We start from the raw sequence: 21163 nt of genomic DNA on the forward strand, positions 1-21163 counted from the left end.
TTTTAATGAATATTGTTTTAATGAAAAAAAGTTTTTCAAAATGTATTATTTAATGACAGAAAAAAAATACTCAAAATGTTCCATAAAACACCCCAAAAAATAAATAATTTAAACAGGAGTGCCCCCCCCCCCCCCCAAGTGAATGCACCTTTCCGTACTCAAGGAGAGACAAATATAAAACATGAACAAGTAGCCTAAATTTTATATATAATTTAACATATTTTCAAATGTTCGTTTAAAAAACTATTTAGGAAATTCAAATGCGATAAAAACTAAATTTGAAGCGTTTGGGATTACTTATTGCTCCACGTAAATATAATGCCTGCACATACAGTTAGGAAGAAGCCGACGATCTCATCATCATAATTGTGCTACCCGCAGACGTGCACCGCCCAGGGAGGGGTGTGTGCAGTGTGGACTGTCGCCACTTAACTTGCGCGTGGAGCGCGTGTGTGCGTCCAAAAAGGGCGGAGGAGGAGGAGGTGATGAAGGAGGAGCGCGCACTATAGGCATCCACCCTACCATCCATCCACCCATCCAGGCAAGCAGAGAGGTAGGCATCTAGGAAAGCTGGTCCTGAAAAAAAAACGTGTGCTGAGCACGGCAGCGGCGGCGGCATGGCTTCGTCTCACGGGAGAAGTAGTGACCTGCGCTTCGCCGACTGGATGTCGAGTCTCCCGCAGAGCATGCACAACATCCCTCTCACCAACTTGGCCATCCCCGGTAAGTGAATCCATGTGCTTCATCGGCTGCGTTTGTGTGGACGTGTGGCTTGAACATTTCTACACATTCTACAGGCGGTCCTTTTACGATGGATGTGTACGTATGTCGGAACGCGTGTAGTCTTTCACAAACCTACGCTAACGCGGCAGTGAAGTCAAACAGTAAATATTGGAATGAAAAAAAAAAAACCCACTTGTTGTCCATGGCTGTAAAACAATCAAATGAAAAACAGTACTTGTGGCAGACGTTTTCTTCCTCGAATACCGTTCGTAACCCCGGAATGTCGTATGTCGCTACCATTGTAAAACGAGAACGAAATTGAAGTCTCTTTCTGGATGTGCAAGAAGACCTGTTGCGCAACGTGACGAATATATACACTGGTGATCTAACTATGATTAGTTTACATTCGATAGATGTATAGAAAGATAGATAGACTGTACAACAAAGCAAAACTACAAACGTCACTTCATAGACTTTTATATAGGTGTGGTAGCCACACACACTCGAATAAAAGAATTAAGCCGATTAAAAAAGGTGTTGGACGTTGCCAGCCAATCGGTGGGCAGGTCTCCTTACAACCCCCCAAGCACCCCCCCCCCCAACCCCCTTTATGCAACACCCTATTACAAGTCAATTAATAATATGAAGCCATTATGACTATGTTGATTAATCATTTGTCGTTCATGCTGCTGCAAGCCATTGATTTTTATTCTCGAGTGAAGATGGCAGAGTCTATAAGATTTGGCATGTATGACTCATAGCCAGGGGATCCTGGTTTGAATTCCTGTGCTTGCTTGCTTATCTGGGAGCTCTGAGTTTCTTGAAAAAAACTTGTTGTTTTTGTTTGTGAACATACCCTCTGTTATTCGCAGGAAAATGCACCTATTTGCTGTTATTTGTGGTCAGGCCAAAGCAAAAATAAAACGATTGCTTTGGCGCCATCTAGTGGCATCTAGCAACCAAGGAACTAGTGTGAAGTGAGTGGAAAAGCTTGAACTCGTGAGGCCATGCATAGTTTTGTTGTGTTTTGCTGCCATCTTCCGGCAGCTATAAACAATTTTAGGAGGTGTGAGTTATTCGTGGATTTTCGCTATATGTGCCTGAACTTAATCCCTATCCCTCGAAAATTGTATAGTTGCATGCCTCCATGCTTGGTGTATGCAACTACTATGAATCCTTGCAATGCTCCAAGCCACTAGGGGGCATCATTTTTTTTATGATAAACTATCAAAGCCTTACAATCATTCATTCTTTACTTTTAGCAACATATGTCCTTGATGTCACAATTTCTACATTGCCATTGTATTAAAATGGATGTTTTACCTGCATGTCCAAAAATATATCTGGATTTTTTTTCTTATAGAGTGACCAGTGGTGGGCGTGTCTGAAAACAATTTACAACCTAATCTTAAACGTGTTCATTAACTGTTTTAATTTATTCCTAACATTCTATTAGTCTTAATTTCACACCGTTTCTTTTAACTGCACTGCCTCCGATATCCGCAAAGGAACTGTACAGTGTGTGGATGTTGAATTTGTATTTTTTATTTTTTTTAATCCAATTAGATTTCAATATGTTTGAGTAGCCATGTCAATCTAAATTTCCCAGGTCCTCCAGAATTCGTAGTGCTGACTTTTGTAACTTAAAGTCCCTGTAAAGTAAAAAAAAAAAAAAGAGCCTTATACATTTGACACTCCACAGAGAAGAGTGTTGCAAACAAGCCAAACCAATTTGAAAGATTTTTTTTATGTTTATGAGGCTCCAAAATGGTAAAAAAATAAATAAATTAGAGCCCTCCCTCTCATCTGTGTGCCCCACTCGACGCTTACCTGTCACTCCAATAATGTTCCTGTAGAACGAGTGTGCACAGTTGAAGAACATGTGCTGCCTAAACAGTTAACTCTTCTTGCTAGCTTACGGACCGGCGTCGGTGTCGTTCAATAAGTCACCGCCTCACTCGGTTTTCTGTAGTCTGTGGGTCCACTTTTGGCCTAATGAGCGAGCTAGCAGGCGGATGGGTAGTTGGGTTGACTAGAATGAAGGCACTCAGTACTTATATAGAGGGCGGCGGCTTTGTTTTAACCGCACTAAAATGGTGAAATATATATATATTTTTTCTTACGTTTCAGCACTTATCTTCAAACATATTTCATGAATTTAGAAACAAATCATTCAGGTCACTTTACCGAGTCGCTAACATCAATACGGCAATCTTGTCGTGTTGTGTTATTACTTAAGCTAATGCTAAATGCTATCGTGGTCAGTTATGCTATCTTGGCCGAGAGTTCAACAGCACCCAACAAGAGAAGAAAACACGTCTATTGTAATCTGCGCACATTAACGCATTCAATTATCAGCATATAGAAGTATGATGACTTTACACAATTTCGTATGTCTTTGTCATGCTATTATCAATATTGAGTCTGAACTGCTCCAAATGATATACATAGTACTGATGACTTCCATCAGAGCGATGTGACAGTGGGTGGTGTTAATAGGTGGATTAAATCGGCTCAGTCCATGGGTGAAGGCGTAGGCACCAAATGCACGACCCGCCACCGCTTATAAAACAGAAGTCACACACCAGCATTGACATGTCATAAGTCATGCTGTAATTTGCTGAATCACACGCCTGATTGTGGCCCAGTTGCGACACAGCGAGCAGCACGGGTGCATGCTCTGTCCCATTTAATTAGCTATCATTACTTGCTCATTGCCACTGTGGGGGTGGGGGGTGTCGGCGGGGTGGGGGGGGGGGGTGCAGCTCAGATGTTCTCCTCCTACCCACCTCCTCCGTTTGGATCCATGTTCTGTATAAACACATTGTGATGATTACTCTTCTTGCTTTTTGTGTTTGCACGTTTGGCAGAGTTTGTTTGTCAAGATTTCCAGATCCGAGAATAATTCTATTTTAGCAGCCACCATGTGTTGTTGCTATTGGAGAGTTGATGTCTAATTCTTCTCACGGGGAAAACTTATTGTGTCCAGCTTCTATTCAGGCCAAACTGGGACGAAAACGAAGAAACAACTGAACAGGGCTGTTTTGTCTTCGAAAAGCTCCATTATTCCCTGCTTGTCGATGGAAGGATGTTATTTTTATGAAGTTGGTGCAGTGACTCTCAAAGTGTGGTACCACAGTGGTATGTGAGCTCACAATAGTGGTAAGGGTGTAACAACTAAACAATTCAGGCAGAATCCAATGAGTTCGCTTTAGAATATGTCAAAATACTCATTGTCGTTTATTTGAGAGATATACCTTTGAAGGAAATGCCACATTTACAGTACTGGCAAGTTCATGTAAAATGACAAGAAACTGAGCAGTTCCATATCGAATTAAATCGTAGGCCCACTGAATCAAATCAAATCAAATCGTTCCACTTTAAAATATTCCAACCTTGAATTGTATCCCCCCCGCCCCATGTATCAAGATATGCATCGAATCCTCTTTTATTGGAGATACTGTACACGCACCCTTATCTGCCTATACAGTTCAGTTGTATTTAACTTTTTTCGTACAAACATTTTTATTGAATCACAAATAAAAAAATTCAAGCTTTTATTCAGGTCCAATTTTATTTAACTTTTATGTGCAGTGTATTTTAATTGAATCACAAGTATTTATTTTATTTTAAATTTATGTTCAAATTGGGCATATTTTAATGTTACAATGGCTAACAATATATACTTATTAGGGATAACATCTCTGTCTTGTTTTTGATGAATACACCTACTGAATTTTAATGTTGTCATGGTGGTGGTACTTGGAAAAGACAAAAATAAGGTGGAAGATGTAAGAAGTTTGACAGAGTTAGATTCTCAATAGATGTCCCTCGGTATCCGAAGACAGATGCCTGGCTCATGTTATTTATTTATTTTCGAGAGGCGGGGAAATGTCCCCAGACGACACATACTGACAAATCCAGACTCGAGCGTTTTATCAATTTGGAGTACTCGACAGTGTGAGCCGAGGAGTGGGATGACGCGACTCTGTTGCCAAACAGCTAAACAGCCCCTGGTTTGCATGCTGCCAGGGTAGCACAGCTGTGCCCGTGTCGTCCTTCTTTATGACAGGCAATTAGTAAGGATCATTATGGATTGGTTGCTTTATCGTCCCCTGATTTTCCTCGAATGATAATTTTTTTGTCTTGTATCGAAGAGATGATAGAAGTTGAATAGGAGATAAACACAATGCACATGTTGTATTAATCCATCCATCCATCCATCCATTAGTAAATTAAGCCAAAATGTATTTCTATGGCAGGTTCATCAATAAATATTAATATTGAATTCAGTTCAATTCAAAAACTCCTCCTGTATTATATAGATTCACTACACACATATTAAACAATTAAGTTGTTGAAATAATTTGGATGATTGTGGGACACATTCAAACCCCCAATCACCATATCAGGACAATTGTATATATTACATAAGAAACAGTAACATTTTCATATAGAAATTGGGTAGGTAATGTCCTTCTGAATTTTTTTTAAACATAAAAAAATATTATGTGTTTAATTTATATATATAATATATATATATATTATGAGTTTCACTTTTTCAATGAAATAAATTAACTCTGAACTAGCATGTCGTCGCTGCTATGTAAAACATTTAAATCTTTACGTTTTGGGGATGTCTACATTCCGTTTCATCCCAAAAACATTTGTATTTTTTTAAATTGACATGTTTTTCACATTTGGAATTCCTCAAGGATCTGTTTTAGGGGCCCATTGTTTTCATTTGAAATTTCAATTTGAAACATTGCTTGTCCTCATTAGGACCGCAGCTGAGCTGGAGTCTATCCCAACAAAGCTTTGGCAAGAGGCATTACTCACCCTGGACTGGACGCCAGCCAATCACAGGACACATACTGACAAATGAGCATTCACGCTCAACTTTCCATCCCATATAGAATCTTTGTAGAGATATTCGTAGACAATGAATGAAGACTTATCCAGCTTTCTATTACTAAAAATAGGCAAAATGCTGATACACAACAAAAATCTTCCAACACAATTATAGCAGACTTTCCCTCTATTAATGATTGAGTAAAACTTTCACACTGGCAGCGATGCGCATCAGGGCGCTTAATGAGGAAGTCTAGCAGCACATTTGTCATTGTCTCCCATGTTAGCATGACCTTCAGAATCGCTATTGCCTCGCTGTCATCATGTGTGCGTTGTGTGGCAGTCTGCAAGTTGCTAAATCTGGAGCAGAGGAAGCAGCTGTTTGTTGTTGTTGAGGGTACAATGTCAATTACAGAGTTGTGTGTAAGTGAGATTGAATCTGATCTACATTAGTTGTGCTCAACAAGAGAATGGACATCATTTTTATTCTATTGTATTGTACTGTATTTTATTGTAGGTTGATAAGGCCGATTTACAGTAATAGGCAGCTGGAATATGTTTTGTAAAAAAAGAAAGAAAAAAAAAAGGTCCATGAAACATAACCCTGAACGCCGATTGAGAAAACTCTTAGGCTTCTATAATTGATAATAATAATAATAATAATAATAATAATAATAATAATAATAATAGTGTAACCTAGTAAATGCTGTATTGCTTTTTTTTTGCACATTAGAATTTAGTAGCTATTTTCCCACAAAAAAAATAGTTAATGTTTTTTTAATTAATTAATTAATTAATTAATTATTTTGTTTTACCTTTTTCAAAGAATTAAAAAAAAAACTGAAAAAACGCCCCCCACTCCCAAACCCCACCCCAACACCCATCTTTTTAATGAATATTCAACAGCGTACTCTTTGGATAGTCAACTACTAAATTTAATTTACTATAATTCAACCATTTTTAGAGTTTTTAGTTTAGCTTTGAAAAAATAATCTTGTCTCTTATCTTGTCACAATTCCTGTGTTCTATCAATTCTTGTCGGAATTTGGTAAGCTTTGTCACACACAAAAATGAAAGATTCTTGGTGGGGAGCTACTTGAGGAAACTGAAAGAAGAAGCAGAAAGAAACATCAAAATCTAACTATAGCCTATACTACATTTTGATTACATTCATTTGTTATTCATATTTGCAATTCGTGATAGGAAATTAAAGTTGAGTGCTCATCATAATTCAACAATTGACTCCCCCCCCCCTGTCTGGATGCTTCAAAATGAAAATAAGATGCTTGATAACTATGTCTCATATTTTATGTTCTTTTTTGTAGTTTTCTCCTAAATTTGTGTGAAAATGGGAAATACAAGTCAAATGCTCAACCAAAGCTCTTATTGCAACAGTAACTGTTTTCCCCTCTCCCATAGAGCAATTTATTGTACAGTCACCATATGACCCCCACCCCCCGCATCACAGTGGGGGACCCCGGTAGGCTATTTTCCGCAGTTACTAGACGACGACTGAAGCAAACTTGCTTGTTTCGCAGTGTGGTGGCCAAAAGAGGTACCGCATGCTGCCAGACACTGTGTGAATTTATATTTGGTTATGTCACCATGAAACCAATCTGGCATCGTTGCACTGGACTGCAGTTGTTTTGGACATGGCTGTAGAATTTAAGCAGAAGGTGATGTTCATATTTGGATTGGCAATTTTCTATTGGGTCCACATTTGCATTTAAATTAGTCATTTTAAAACCGAGGGCTATTTTCGCTGCCACGACATTGTTACAGGAATTGAGACCAAATCAAGTGAGCTAACATGCTAAAGATAGAAGAAATAAACCGTACAGGCAACATTTTCTTGTCCTCATTCGGGTCATTGGTGAGCTGGAGTCTATCGACGGTCAATTGTCGGCTACCTATAGACAAACGGAGGCAATAAAAGAAGCGGCGGAAGCAGAAGGAGTATTTTGTGTCTTTCCGGCTTCCTCCGAAAGAGGAGACTTTAATCCCTTGACTGGATCGCTTGCTTGCCTCCCTAATCCCCAAACAAGGAGGATGATGCTGATGATGCCGATCAGTTGCCAGAGCACTGAAATGTTTGGGGAGACTGAAAATAGATTCTTGGTGTGTTTTTTGAGTGTGTTTTTTTGTTTGGCAAACATTCCTGCTGTAATCTTGTATCCAGATGCCTTACAAGCAGGCAGAAAATGATTTTGTATGGATTTTCTACACAGGCGGCCTCGGGTCGGTCGCGGTTCTGCCGGCTAATTGAGTTTCCCCGCAGGAGGGCATTTGTCTTCATTCTAAAAGTCTAGTAGGTACACGGGCAGCATGTGTGTGTCTGTGTGTGTGTGTGTGGTTTTGGGAGGGAAAAAAACGATAAAAGACAGTCCAGCCAGGTAGCCGTGTGCACATCCAAAGCTAATTTTAGACTGTGAGCGGGATAAAAGTGTACGGGGGATTGAAGGGAATGGATGTCCACATGCTGGATTTCAATACTGCTCCATGGGTGTGCTTCAGGGAAAAAGGATGCAATATTTTATAATGAGACTCACTCTGTCCAAATAAATGCGTGTCACCTATTTGCCATTTATATGAGAAGTGGTAACTTTTCTTTATCTGCACTCCTCATTCTCTACAGTTTTTTTTATCCTCATCTCTTCCTGTCCTCATTTTCTCCCGATATCTCTTCGTTTTGTCTCTTAATTTCACAATTTCCTTTCCTCAATTCATCCCCTTGTCTCCTTTCCTCATTATCTTCTCATTTCCTTCCCTTGTTTCCTCTCATCATCTTGTCAGCTTTCCGACCCTTCAGTTTTCTTCTTCTTTTCACTCATCTCATCTTCCCTCGTCTCCTCGTTTTCTCTCTTTGTCGGCTGCCATTTCATCACCCTTCCTTAAATGTGCTCTCCATTCCTCCCCTTATCGCTTCTCCCCGTGGTATCATACCTCTTCAAATCCTGGCCCATGTCATCCTCACCCTCTCCTTGTATGGCTTCATCTCCTTCTCTTCCTTTCTTACCCTCCTCTCCCATCCTCAAATCTTCTCAGCTTTTCCTCTCCAAATGTACTTCTATCATCTTCCTTTCCTCGCCACACGTCTCATCCCGTTCACTCCAAATGTCATTTACTTGTCCCTTCATCTTGTTCCCATCTTCCTTCCTCGTTGTCCCATTTTCTCTACAAAGTTCATCTCATGTAAATCTCATCTCTCATTTTTCTTCCTTATCGACTCATTTCTGCTCACAACATCTCATCTTCTCACGTTCCCTTCAAATTCTCCTCTCCTCAAATCCTCACCTCATGTCCTCTCATCCTCTCCCGGGTTGCTCTCATTGCTTTGAGTATGAGAACGTTCTCATCTCTTCTCTTCATTCCTCTCATACTCGCATTTCCTCCTGTCTCATATACCACTCCCATCTTCTTTTTACATCTCTTCATTTGTTCATTAAATTTCCTCCTCATCTTCTCATCTGCTCAGCTCTCATCTTCACGTTCTGACCACTCTTCCACGTCTTCAAACCTCTCTCATCTCTTTTCTCACTTTCTCTCGGTTCCACATTTGTCCTCATTTCCTTACATCGTCTCTTAATTCCCTTTGCTAATCATGTCTTCTCATCACCTCCTCTCCAAAGTTTCTTCACCCTCATCTTCCTTCATCTCCTCCCTTTTTCCACCCATTGTATCTCCTCACAATGATCTGTCATGTACTCCTTTTTCTTCTTCATCATCACCAATCTCATTTACCCTCAATCCTCTCTTCGCGTCTCCATTTATCTCCTCGCCTTAAATTAACATTTCATTTCCTCCCACATCTTCTCTCTTTTCCTTGAATGATTGAATTAACCATCTCTCATCTTTCATCCTCGTTTCCTCAAACTGAATCCTCACCAAATTATCTCCTCATATTGTAGCCTTTTTTTTCCTCATTTCACTCCTCTCAAATACTTTTATTATCCTTCCCTTAATGCTCTCATATTTTCTTCTTATTTGCCCTCTTCAAACATACAGTTTCAACCCCTTGTTTTCTGGTACACATTTCTTCAAATTTCGAATTTATCATCCCCTCTAATTTCCTCATATTCTACCACTGCACGTTTCTCCTGTCACACATTACCCATTTATTTCCATCTGTTTCTCATCTCCTTATTACCTCCCCCAAATTCTCTCCATCTTCTTAAATCCCACTTCCTTATTTTATGTCATCATCTCCTTAAATCCTCTCCATATTTCCTCCACTCACATCCTCTTTATCTCCTCCCCTCATCTCATCTCATCTCATCCCCTCATTTCTATTCATCCTCACAAGTGTTACTCAAGCTCTTATAGTAAAACCTTCTGGGCTTAAAGAAGTTTTTCTGCATGGCAACATAATGCACAAGGCTTCATGACATACACATTTAAGAGCATTCTTAATTTGTAATGCAGCTTTATTTCCTTGCCTTGGGGACTTTTGAATCCATTACAATCTGTTAGGATGAGCAAGATGTGTTGTTACTGAATATACATCACTAAACTGGTCCAAATACAAATAAATATAATGTATCTTTGTTCATCTATCTATGCCAGTGAAGTATAGTGACAGGTAGAATCATTTAATGTTCCAATCTTTACCATCATTAGGGAAAAAAAATGTCACAAAAAGATATAGAACACATTTGTAGTAAATTAATGTTTTGGAAAACAACGAGACAATTGATTATCATCCTTTCACTTATGCATGCAGTTCAATTATCCAGACGACAACAGTGAAAATGTTGATTTGCAGCTTGTTTGTTTGTCTGTTCAGCTGGCCAGATAAATCCTTGCCGGGCGGTAACTTTAGCTCCAGCTGTTCGAGCTCGTTGGGGTCACGCGCCGCTTCCCGGCGTGACCCTGGCTGCCGTGCCCACCCGCCCCAGCTGTCAATTCTCATTTGTCTCGAAACATCTGCAAAAAAGCTTGCCACGGAACGGACGTTGGACTGGAGGCTTCATTCTGTCTCTGTCTATCTGTCTGTCTGTTTTGAATGTGTGTGCACGTGTTGTTACTGTGTGAGACTGAACAGGCCTGTGATGAGAGAAAAAAACACCGAAGATGGGGAATGGATTGCAGAAATGAGAACAAGCAGGCGAATGATAAAACAATTTGTCTGGTTGGTGTAACGTGACATACACACACTGCAGTAGGTCATATCAGGACACAAAACCTTCAGACCATAATATAAGAGGGATGATTTTCATAATCAGGAATTCAGCCAGCATTTTTCCAATTGGGGTTCACATATTTTCACCTATTGCTAGAGCAGTGGTTCTTAACCTGCGTTGGATCGAACCTTCAGGGGTTGGGCGAGTCAGTCTCAGGAGTTTGGTGGAGCTCAAGATACACGCTTGACTCAAATGATTTGTGATGATACGCCCCGCTTGGGCGTTATTGGCTGCAGGTGATCACGTTACATTTCCTGATGCGCCCAGTAGTCGATTTGTGGCTGTTGTGATTGTACGTAGTGCGATTTCTTTATTATTGTAATCCCTTCATACGTTCATATGTTGAGCAAAAATAAATAAATCAAGAATATGTGCAATATGAATTCACATGTTTAACGGAACATATAGTATTCCACAGGGTTCAATTCCGGGGCCTCTGCTGTTTTCGATGCATCTGCTGATTGTTTACAAACATTTGTATTGAAAATGTCTATACCCACCTTTTGTACTAGAGGACTATTATAAAAGATATAAGAAATCAAAGTGAGGAAAAAACAAATCAGCATTGATAGCAACGCTGAGCTGTTTTTATCTTCTGTTGTGGATGGTAGTGTGCTGGAAATGCTTTCAAGTTGTTTAGGTTCATGACCCTGATGTTGTTATAACAGACAAGTTGTTGCCATGGGGCCGGGCTAGTTCTAACCCCTCGCTTTCATCCCTGCGCAGGCCACACGAATACAGCACGGCGAAACATCCCCCCTGATTCCTGAAGGCTGCGTTTGTTTGTGTGTGCCACCTCCAGGTTCCCATGACTCTTTCAGCTTCTACATCGACGAGGCGTCTCCCGTGGGCCCCGAGCAGCCCGAGACGGTGCAGAACTTTGTGTCGGTTTTCGGCACAGTGGCCAAGAAGCTGATGAGGAAGTGGTTAGCCACGCAGACCATGAACTTCAACAGCCAGCTGGAGGCCGGCGTCCGCTTCTTTGACCTGCGCATCTCCACCAAACCTCGAGACCCGGACAACGAGCTCTTCTTTGCCCATGGTCTCTTCAGTGCCACAGTCAGTACACTTTTGAAACGTCTATCTGTTAGAAACCATTCATTTGATTTCCTGCGTGTTCAAAATAAAACTCAAAGTTGAGATCTCGTGAAGAAGTTTTCTGGCCAGCTTTTATTATTCAGAAATTTCCGAAGCCACTTTGGATCCTTGCTCAATCAGCAGTGACCGCAAAGTGTGTCTCTCGCTCTCTGCTCTTGCGCACTTATACAAAAACAGTGTCTAGAAAGAATACTCCCCCCCCTGTCATCTTGTCCTGTCAGCAGAGTGAAATACACAACTTAGAATCCTACACCAGTTCCTATCTCAGTCCACTCCAGATGTGGGTAAACAATTGGATCCCCGGCATCTCCTTGCACCAGGAAATTTATGGACAGACCTCTGCTTGCACTTTCAAACATCCCCTCATTTAGATAAATCAGAAACCTTACTTTCCCAGGGAAGAGAACAAAGACTATAGATTGGCTAACATATGAATTAACTGTTGTCTTATTATTACACAGCTCTAACTAATATCAAAAACGGTTAAAATATAAATTGAAACAGAAAAACAATGTTGATAATCTAACATATCCGTCTGTCTGTCTGTCCATCCAAGGTAGAGTAGTAGACTCAAATGGAGAAGGATCGGCTAGGCAGAAAAAAACAAAAAAAAAAACGTAATTATTAATCAAAAATCAATATACAAATTAACAACGAAACATGGGATAATAGCCTCACCGCAAAAGACAAAAAAAAATGACATGATGTGACAAGGACACGTGACAACAATGAACCAACAAAGGCTGAAAGAATCGCAGGAATTGGTTGATTGGTACACGTGACAGGGCGGGCAAAATCGAAAAGTTAGGCAAGACGTGAACGTGGGACGCAGGAAAACAAGACATAATTTAATAATCACCTATGCATGAAATATTTCAGAATATGTAATAAGAAATACATATGATAATTGAATGAAATGTAATGCTTAAGTTTCTATAATTAAGTCTGTGTTTATTGTTATTAGTACAATGCTTTTTTATTTTTATTTAGATCTGTAGTGAGCTGTGTGTGGGCTTCATTTTATCATTTTTAGGGCGAAAAAGTAGGACCCGAACTTCCGGCTTGTAAAATGCTCTTCCTTGACTCATGTGTCTATATATTTCCAGAGAAAATAGTTAAACCTCTTTTTGGTCATCCTGCTCATAAACACACAAACTAATGGCACTCAGTAGAGTGCTTACATCTGTCAAAGCTTTAGAATCTAAAGTTGGATCAGCACCAAATTGCACAAATTTATAGATAAACAGCTTCTGAGTGTGCCCACATTTCTCCATTAACATATCTGCATTACTCACAGAAAATGAAGTACAATTTCCTGTTGAAGAATACCAACTGCTCATTTAACGAGAACGGCACAAACAGCAGAGCACAGACGACCATTTGTCTTAATTTGAATCGGTACCAAATTGAACGTCTTCATTAGTGAGTCAAGCTTTCATTACTGAGAAATAAGATAAAACGTCAAGGTTGTTATTGAGGTTGATTTTGCATAATCCTTCTCACTTAGCCACAATCTACTTGGCAGAGGTGGCAATTAATGTTAGGCTTGAATGATGTGACATTTAAATTTTTTTTATCATAAGCTGGATAGGTAGCAAGCTAGCGAGCAAGCTAGCAAGATGGATGGATGGATGTAAATATTTTATAAACTATCATTTTGTGGATATTGTAATTGTTTTTCCTCCCCAAAATAAAATCTATTCCAATATTTGTTGCATTTCTGAATATTTCAATGAATCCCCATTTAAATGTTAACGTTGAGAGACCTGGCACATTTTCTTGATTTTCCACATGAATAATGCATGATTTTTAAAATCAAAATTCAAGCACCTGCAGGAGGTGGATTGCTCCGAAGGTGTGTCATTTGCTGCTGATTCAAATTATGATTAGCGGTTTGCTCTCGTTATAAAACAATCCCTCCTGCATGTGTTTTTTTATGTAGGTGAGAGAAGGTCTGGAGCAGATCAGCAGCTTCCTGTCGGCACACGCCAGAGAAGTGGTGTTCCTCGACTTCAACCACTTTTATGGCGTGCAGAACTTGCACCACGAGAAGCTGGTGACCATGTTGAAGGATGTTTTTGGAGACAAGCTCTGCCCGGTTGTCTTTGCGCAGGAGGTAAAAGTCTGTCTGTCTGTCTGTCTATCTATCTATCTATCTATCTATCTATCTATCTATCTATCTATCTATCTATCTATCTATCTATCTATCTATCTATCTATCTATCTATCTATCTATCTATCTATCTATCTATCTATCTATCAAAAGCAATCCCATTGCAAACAGCATAATTCATCATAAAACTTCACCTCCACATCCATCCACCTCCTGCTAGTCAATTTGAGTCAGTGGAACAAAGATTAAGAGGAAAGACTTGACAAGTAGTGGAAATAATGGACTTTAAAAAAAAAAAAAACCACGGACGTATACAAATGACTGCTATCCCGTCCTTCACATGTACTAAATATCTTTCACCAGCCTCCATTCATTTTCCTCAAGTAGATTCCACACTCTGCTGCACTGCAGCTGATTAAAAACAACTATGAGATTAATAAGCGTAAGGGAAGCCAGAATATATATATTTGTGTATCAGGGGATGTGGTTGAAGTTTGCAATGGTGTAAAACTGCACATACTGTATTTATACATACAATACAAATGTATTGTTATGTATTCATATAACAATGACTTCAACTGTCCTGTATTGGTGCGTCTTGTTACTGTGTCCTACATTATACATTTATTTTTTGGGTATATGCTAAATACTGTCTACATGTACATGCATATTTTGCTAAGAAAGAAAATAAATGCTTTCAAAAGGAGTGCATTTGAGCAGTATAATAAAATGTTATATACTGTATCTATAAAAAATCTTTCCTGTTAATGTGATTTTACGCACATTAAAAGCAGAACACAACCAACTTCTATTGAGCACTTCTGCACTTGTGTTTCCCTTGAAAGCTTTCAGATAAAATACCTGGTAAATAAAAATACACTTCATTCGTTCATCCCCGTGTCCTCAGGTGAGTCTGCAGTATCTGTGGGAGAAGGAGTACCAGGTACTGGTCTTCTACCACCACCCCATGGCCCTGGAGGTGCCCTTCCTGTGGCCCGGCCAGATGATGCCCTCCCCCTGGGCCAACACCACCGACCCGGAGAAGCTGGTTCAGTTCCTCCAGGCCTCTGTCACTGACCGCAGGTTCGCAAGCAGATTGTCACTGTGTTTCGTGGACGCGCATTAATCATTTGGTCAGCGGGATAGATAGCATCGCTGTCATTTTCACGCACTTCTGTCGTGGGTCAAGCTGACCGCCATTCTAAAGTTTCTAACAATCAAAATATTGTATAGGTACTGTATGTGCTGCATATGACGCTGTGTTGATTATTCTTGCTGTGTGTACATTATAATTTATTATCGTATTGTCAAAATTGTCTCCTGCAGGAGGAAGGGGACCTTCTTTGTTTCCCAGGTGGTCCTCACACCGAAGGCCAGCACAGTGATGAAGGGCGTGGCTAGTGGACTCCGAGAGACAATCACAGAAAGGTGAGCATGTTCTGGAGTGAAATTTGTAAAACTGTGTATGAAAAGTAATGCAAAGTAAGTATTTTCGTTAGTTTACTAAAACTGGTTGTTGATGACATTTAAGCTTCACAATATCTGCCAGCAGTTCGGCAGCCGTCTCCTTGGAATGTACAGAGAATTTTATTGAAACAGAATAATCAAACATCAACATCGCCCTTGTGGACGACACATACAATTTTGATGTGGAACAGATAAAAGTCTAGATTTTTGTTTTTAAACTTTGGTTTCTTTCTCATTCTATAATGGATGAACCGCTCAAGTGCATCTTGAAGGTGTCCAAAATATCAATTAAGATGGCTCAGCCTTGGGGGAGGTTCTACTTTCAGTTATGTGATCAGGGAAGTGTAAACATTGTTTGTGGTTGTTTGTTGGTTTGTAAGTTTCATAGCAACTTTACCTTAAAAAAAAAAAATCGATTCCACATGATTTGCACTAAATTGTAAATGGTTATAAGTAAATGGCCTAGGAAAAACCCATGAAATTTGGTAAAAACTAAGGGTGTCAGTCGATTAAAATTTTTAATCGTAATTAATCGCATGACTTCAATAATTAACTCATAATTAATTGCACACTTTATACCTGGTCTAAATGTACAATAAAATAAATGGTATAATACCCCCCCCACACACACACACATACTCTTGTTAACATAAAAGTGGGAAAAAGATTTTAACCTAAAACAAATATGGTTGTATCTTTTAGTTCATTGATACAGTAATTTCATAGTATAGTAATTCATAAAGTAATTTGAAGTTAAAAATATGTACTGTGCTGTAAAAAGAAAAAAAATTGTGTGAGACATTGATTTGTGTTGAGGTCATATTTCTGCCAGTAGATGGCATAAGTGTTTAATGTTAGACATTGATGACAGCACAGTTAAAAAAGTGTTAAATAATATTGCCAATAAAGGACCTTTAAATTAATTCAATATCAACACACTAATTGTTACCCTCCTAGTAAAAACACAAGTAAAAGTGCAGATTGCCCACAGTAAACACCAAGAAAACTGAGTGCAGTGTGAAAATACCTTTATACTCCACAGTCTCTACTTGCCTACAGGACGCCATCATTTTGGTCCCCACAGTCTCATCTTGAGTAAATTTACTCTCCTTAGTTGAACTTCAAGAATTCTTCTTTGCATGTACCAAGGTAGTTAACAAAAATACTGAAATAACGAACACTAAAATTGAAAATGATTTTGTTAATGAAATAAAAACAAAAATGCTTAAAAAAAAAAAAAGACAACTAATTGAACTAAATCTTATGTTTGTAACACTAACCAAGACCAACTACAATTATGGCAAAAGTGTTTTGTCTTCGTCAATTAATATCATATATATGAGCTTTTGGGTTCATATTAAATGTATTTATTTTGGTATTTCTGTATTTGTAACTACAGAAGAAGGAAGGCCAGCTGTTGAGTTGAGAATTGCAGTCGGTGTAATTTATTACACAATATTTAGTGACTTTTTTCTTGCGCTCGACAAATACTTATATATGAAAATTTAAAAAATTAAAACTTATACTAAAACTAATTCAAACTAAAATAAAATGAAGCATTTTCGAAAAAATTAAAAAATTATAACAACTAATAAACTAGCTGTCCTTCCTTATGTCCCCCCCCCATCTAACAAACTTGGGGCGCTAATTAGTGAACCGCCAGGCCTTCCTGTTCTTTCTTATTATTAGTCATTGTCATTTTTCCTGTTTCTCGGACAGGTTGTGACAGATGACAAAAATCCTTGTTTGTTTTACATACTTTCTGAAAAGTAATTTAAACTGACAGAATTAAAATGTAAAAAAAAAGTCAATTATAATGCAAATTGCATACAATTATAACCCTGGTCTGTGTCTCGCAGGGCTTTGCCGGGAATGATGCAGTGGATCCGGTCTCAGAGACCCGGCGAGAGTGGCATCAACATCATCACCGCCGACTTTGTGGAGCTGGGCGAGTTCATCAGCGCCGTCATCACCCTCAACTACCACATGGACGACGAAGACGACGACGACGCCACCTGAGAGCCGTCGGCGGAGTCGCCAGTGAGCACGGTTGCCCCCCCCCCTGCTGCCCGGGGGGGATTCTTGGTCTGTGCTCTGCCTCTTTTCTCCTTGGCGTTTGTTTCAGAGGAGATGTGCTGCTCCTTTCACTTTATTTAGGGCTATAGTGAAATGGTGAATGACACGGAGATGAGGTTGAGAGAAGAAACGTTGCCATGATGAGTTAGATTGGTGTACGATGTCAGTGTCAGCCTGCTAATTTGGGGACAAAAATGTGTCCTCTTTTCGGTGAGATGTACCACCCGAGTTGTACAAATGGCCCATTTCAAAATACAATTGTAAAGCATTTTTATATATGTTGCTATTAAACATACTCTTCTGTGATTATGATCACAAAGGTCAAATGTGAAAGCCAGTGTCGGTCAGATAGCCGCCAATCCAACTCATGTTTACACACCTAAATAGGTCTATTCACTTTACTAATAGTAATTTCCATTTTTTTCCTTTTTTTTTTCATTTTAACCATATTTTTGTTTTCTTTTTTTCTTTTTATAGCATTTGTTATTTATTTGTAATGTATTAATTTGATGTTTTTTGGTGGTATGAACAAAGGTTGGGAGTGGGATTTTACCCACCCATTTAATTTAAATGTGTTTTTCATACATAGTTCCATTGGGAGTATGTGGGGAAAATGCAATTAAATACCCCGACTGTTTATCTTTTTTAATGTTTTTTATTTAGTTATGGACATTATATTTATTCATTTCAACCCACTACATCCCTTGCACAGTATTTGGCAAAATCTCAATAGTCAATTAAACAGCAAGCTTTTTAAAATGTCCACAGGAAAAACAACAACATCTGACTTTTTTTTTAATCCCTTTATTTTTATTTTTAATGTATACAATATCTTTATTATTTGATTTTGTGTGTGTGTGCGTGCGTGCATGTGTGTGTGTTTATTAGTAGCCGACATCATACCACTAAGAGAAAGTAAGAGGTGTGGGTGGCGAGAGGCAACAAAACAATAAGATTGCACAGCTTGTATAACATTTCTTATACATTTTTAATGTCGTTTTTTTTTTTCTCGTTGTTGACTACTTTAAACCCATCTCATTGATAGGGAAATTAGCAAATACAAGTTTTTTTGTTTGTTTTTTAAGAAATGTTTTACTTATTTCTTAATGTATAAATTTATATATATTTTAAATATTTTTCTTTAAAATATATATTTACTGATGACACCATTGGGAGCATCTGTTTAAAAAAACAAAACAAAAAGCTTGCCACAAAATTCTTATACTGTCGATTTGTAGTTTGTTAGATTATTCATTATTTATTTATCCTTTGAACCTGTCTTGTCCCAAACAATCTCCAGAATATAGACAACAAAATTTCACATCTTTTGCACATTTTAAAACAATTTATATGTTCTAAATCTTGAACCACTAAGAGTTTGTGTGGGTGGGGAAAGCAAATAAGATTGGACTGCAACTGAAGATGTTGCTGTAAAGGATTGTAAAGAGTTCGCTGGCTCCAAATGAATTGGTGGTGGGTGCTGAGTCGTGATGTATAAAAATATTGCTCACAAGAGTCTATCCAGCGTCTGTTTATGCTTTCAATCCACTCCTTGGTACGTCTGTATCGACTGCTGTGCTGCAGCGTCCATGAGTCACCGTCATGGTTTTCTGGTCTTTCTGCTGACACGCAATTTTAGAGGTGAACTTTATTTCAAGTCAACTTTTTTTATTTTTTTATTTTTTTTATTTGCAGCACTGTTTGGATAGTGGTAGGTGTCTTTGAATGTCTCCGGAGCTGTGAATTTCACAATATCTGGCATTGTTGTTACATTATATGTTCATTAACGACCTTGCGAGACAGAAAAGCAAACTGAGGTGACAAATGCATTGACAGAAGTATGAGGTGCTGTATACACACACAAAAAAAGAAATGTAGGAAATTGACCTGTGAAAATTTGACAGTGCTTTTGAATTGTGGTTCAACAAAAAAAAAAATTTTTTTTAAACTCATGAAACAAACATGGACAAAAATGATGTCCTCATAGTTGTCTTCAAACTTGTAACCAGCCAGCCGCCCTAATTATATATTGGTGTGTGTTGCTCTTAACATGGACAAGATGAAGCGAAGGAGTGAGTTGTGTCAGGGGATTGTAAAGAAAATTATAGACAAGCCATAAGACCCTCTCCAAGCAGCTTGATGTTCTTGTGACGACAGTTGCACATATTATTCAGAAATGTAAGATACACAGGAACCAATCTTCCTGGATGTGGCTGAAATTTGCCTCACTGCATGTTGGCAAGCCACAAAGCTTCTGGAAGAATGTCCTATACGGACAGACGAGACAAAACAGGAACTTTTTGGCAAAGCGCATCAGCTCTATGTTAACAGATACAAAAATGAAGCATGCCAAGAAAAGGACACGGTCCCAACTGTGAAATATGGAGCAGGCTCTGTTTGGGTCTGGGGCTGCTTTGCTCCATCTGACACAGCGTGTTTTAAATGTCAAGGCTATCAAGGTCTTCTAGAGAGAAATGTGCTGCCCAGTTTCAGAATACGTGGTCTCAGTCGAAGGTCATTCAAATATATAAATAAACAAATAGGTAAATAATTCTGTTGAATCACAATTTAAATTTTTTTTTTTTTTATGTGAGTGACTTTTTAATGCGAGTGGGAGTATTTTTAGATTAATGTAAAAGCGAGAGTTTTTTTTTTTGTCCATGTGAAAAACATTTTTTGTATGAATATGTTTTGGGCTGGTGAGTGTGAGAATGTTTGTATATGTAATAGGTAAATGTTTTTAGGTTTATATGGCACCTCAAAAGAAAAAGCATCACTTTCTGCAGTGAATGTATCCCGTGAGGATTCTTGTTGTTGTCGTTGTTGTCATTCCCCGCCATCCACCCATTACACAAAACTACTAGAGGTCGGTGAATGTGTCTTAAAAGTCAACTGTGCCGTGTGCTTGCGATGAAAAGTCCCGTTTGTACGCTTCTGTGTCTTCGAATTAGTGTGCTTTTTATGTTTTATATCGTGCTTGTACATACTGTAATTGCAAGAGTATATTGCCATGAAATTTTAAAGCAGTGACGGACTTTACCACTTTACTATGATTCTTCTTATTTTAAATACAAATTTGGCAGTGGCATGAGAGGTAAAGTTTATGGAAGCACCATATGGATGCATAAATTCCGTGCGTCCATTTTTATTATTTATATTCTCTACATTTGCATGACAATAAGACAAAATGTTTTTTTCTCCTGATTGCAGTCAAAAAGGCTGAAAGTGCACAAATGACTTGAGATTTGATAAGGGTGTACAAATTGTGTTGTGAGGTCATTATTGTCTTCCCTGGTCAAAGCTGTTGTCATTGCTTTTATGTTCTGGTGTATAAAAAAGTGAAGAATACAATAAAAGCGTCCTTTGCTGTTGTAAAACTGAAACCTTCGTTCCAAGAGTGGCAAATAAATAAAAGCCTCGAGTACCGCCGGAAACTGTTTGAGCATTTTTTCCAGTCATTTCCATCTAGTCCATCATGTGACAACGCACCTGGCAGCAATCGGACTTACAGATTTTTGGGTGCAGGAGCATCCTAAAAAAAAATATATATATATATATATAAAAATATGAAACAAATATCATCCTAGTTACCACGGTGATGAGAATGGAAGTGGGCGAGCGGTGGCACATGGAGTGACCTTGCGCAGACTGTGTT

General features: G+C 38.7%; 1 protein-coding gene across 1 annotated transcript; it reads left to right on the forward strand.

The window, feature by feature from the left end:
- Positions 1-414: 414 nt before the first annotated feature.
- On the forward strand, positions 415-20942 carry plcxd3 (phosphatidylinositol-specific phospholipase C, X domain containing 3). Its single transcript, XM_086076974.1, has 6 exons — positions 415-723; positions 11557-11813; positions 13795-13968; positions 14873-15048; positions 15292-15393; positions 17292-20942. Exons 1-6 carry the CDS (start codon positions 618-620, stop codon positions 17449-17451), a joined length of 975 nt encoding a protein of 324 aa, XP_085933100.1. The 5' UTR covers positions 415-617; the 3' UTR covers positions 17452-20942.
- Positions 20943-21163: the final 221 nt, after the last annotated feature.

This window comes from Leptonotus elevatus, chromosome 5, assembly GCF_054856555.1.
Source record: "Leptonotus elevatus isolate MCC_2025b chromosome 5, RoL_Lele_1.0, whole genome shotgun sequence".
NCBI classification, from domain to species: domain Eukaryota; kingdom Metazoa; phylum Chordata; class Actinopteri; order Syngnathiformes; family Syngnathidae; genus Leptonotus; species Leptonotus elevatus.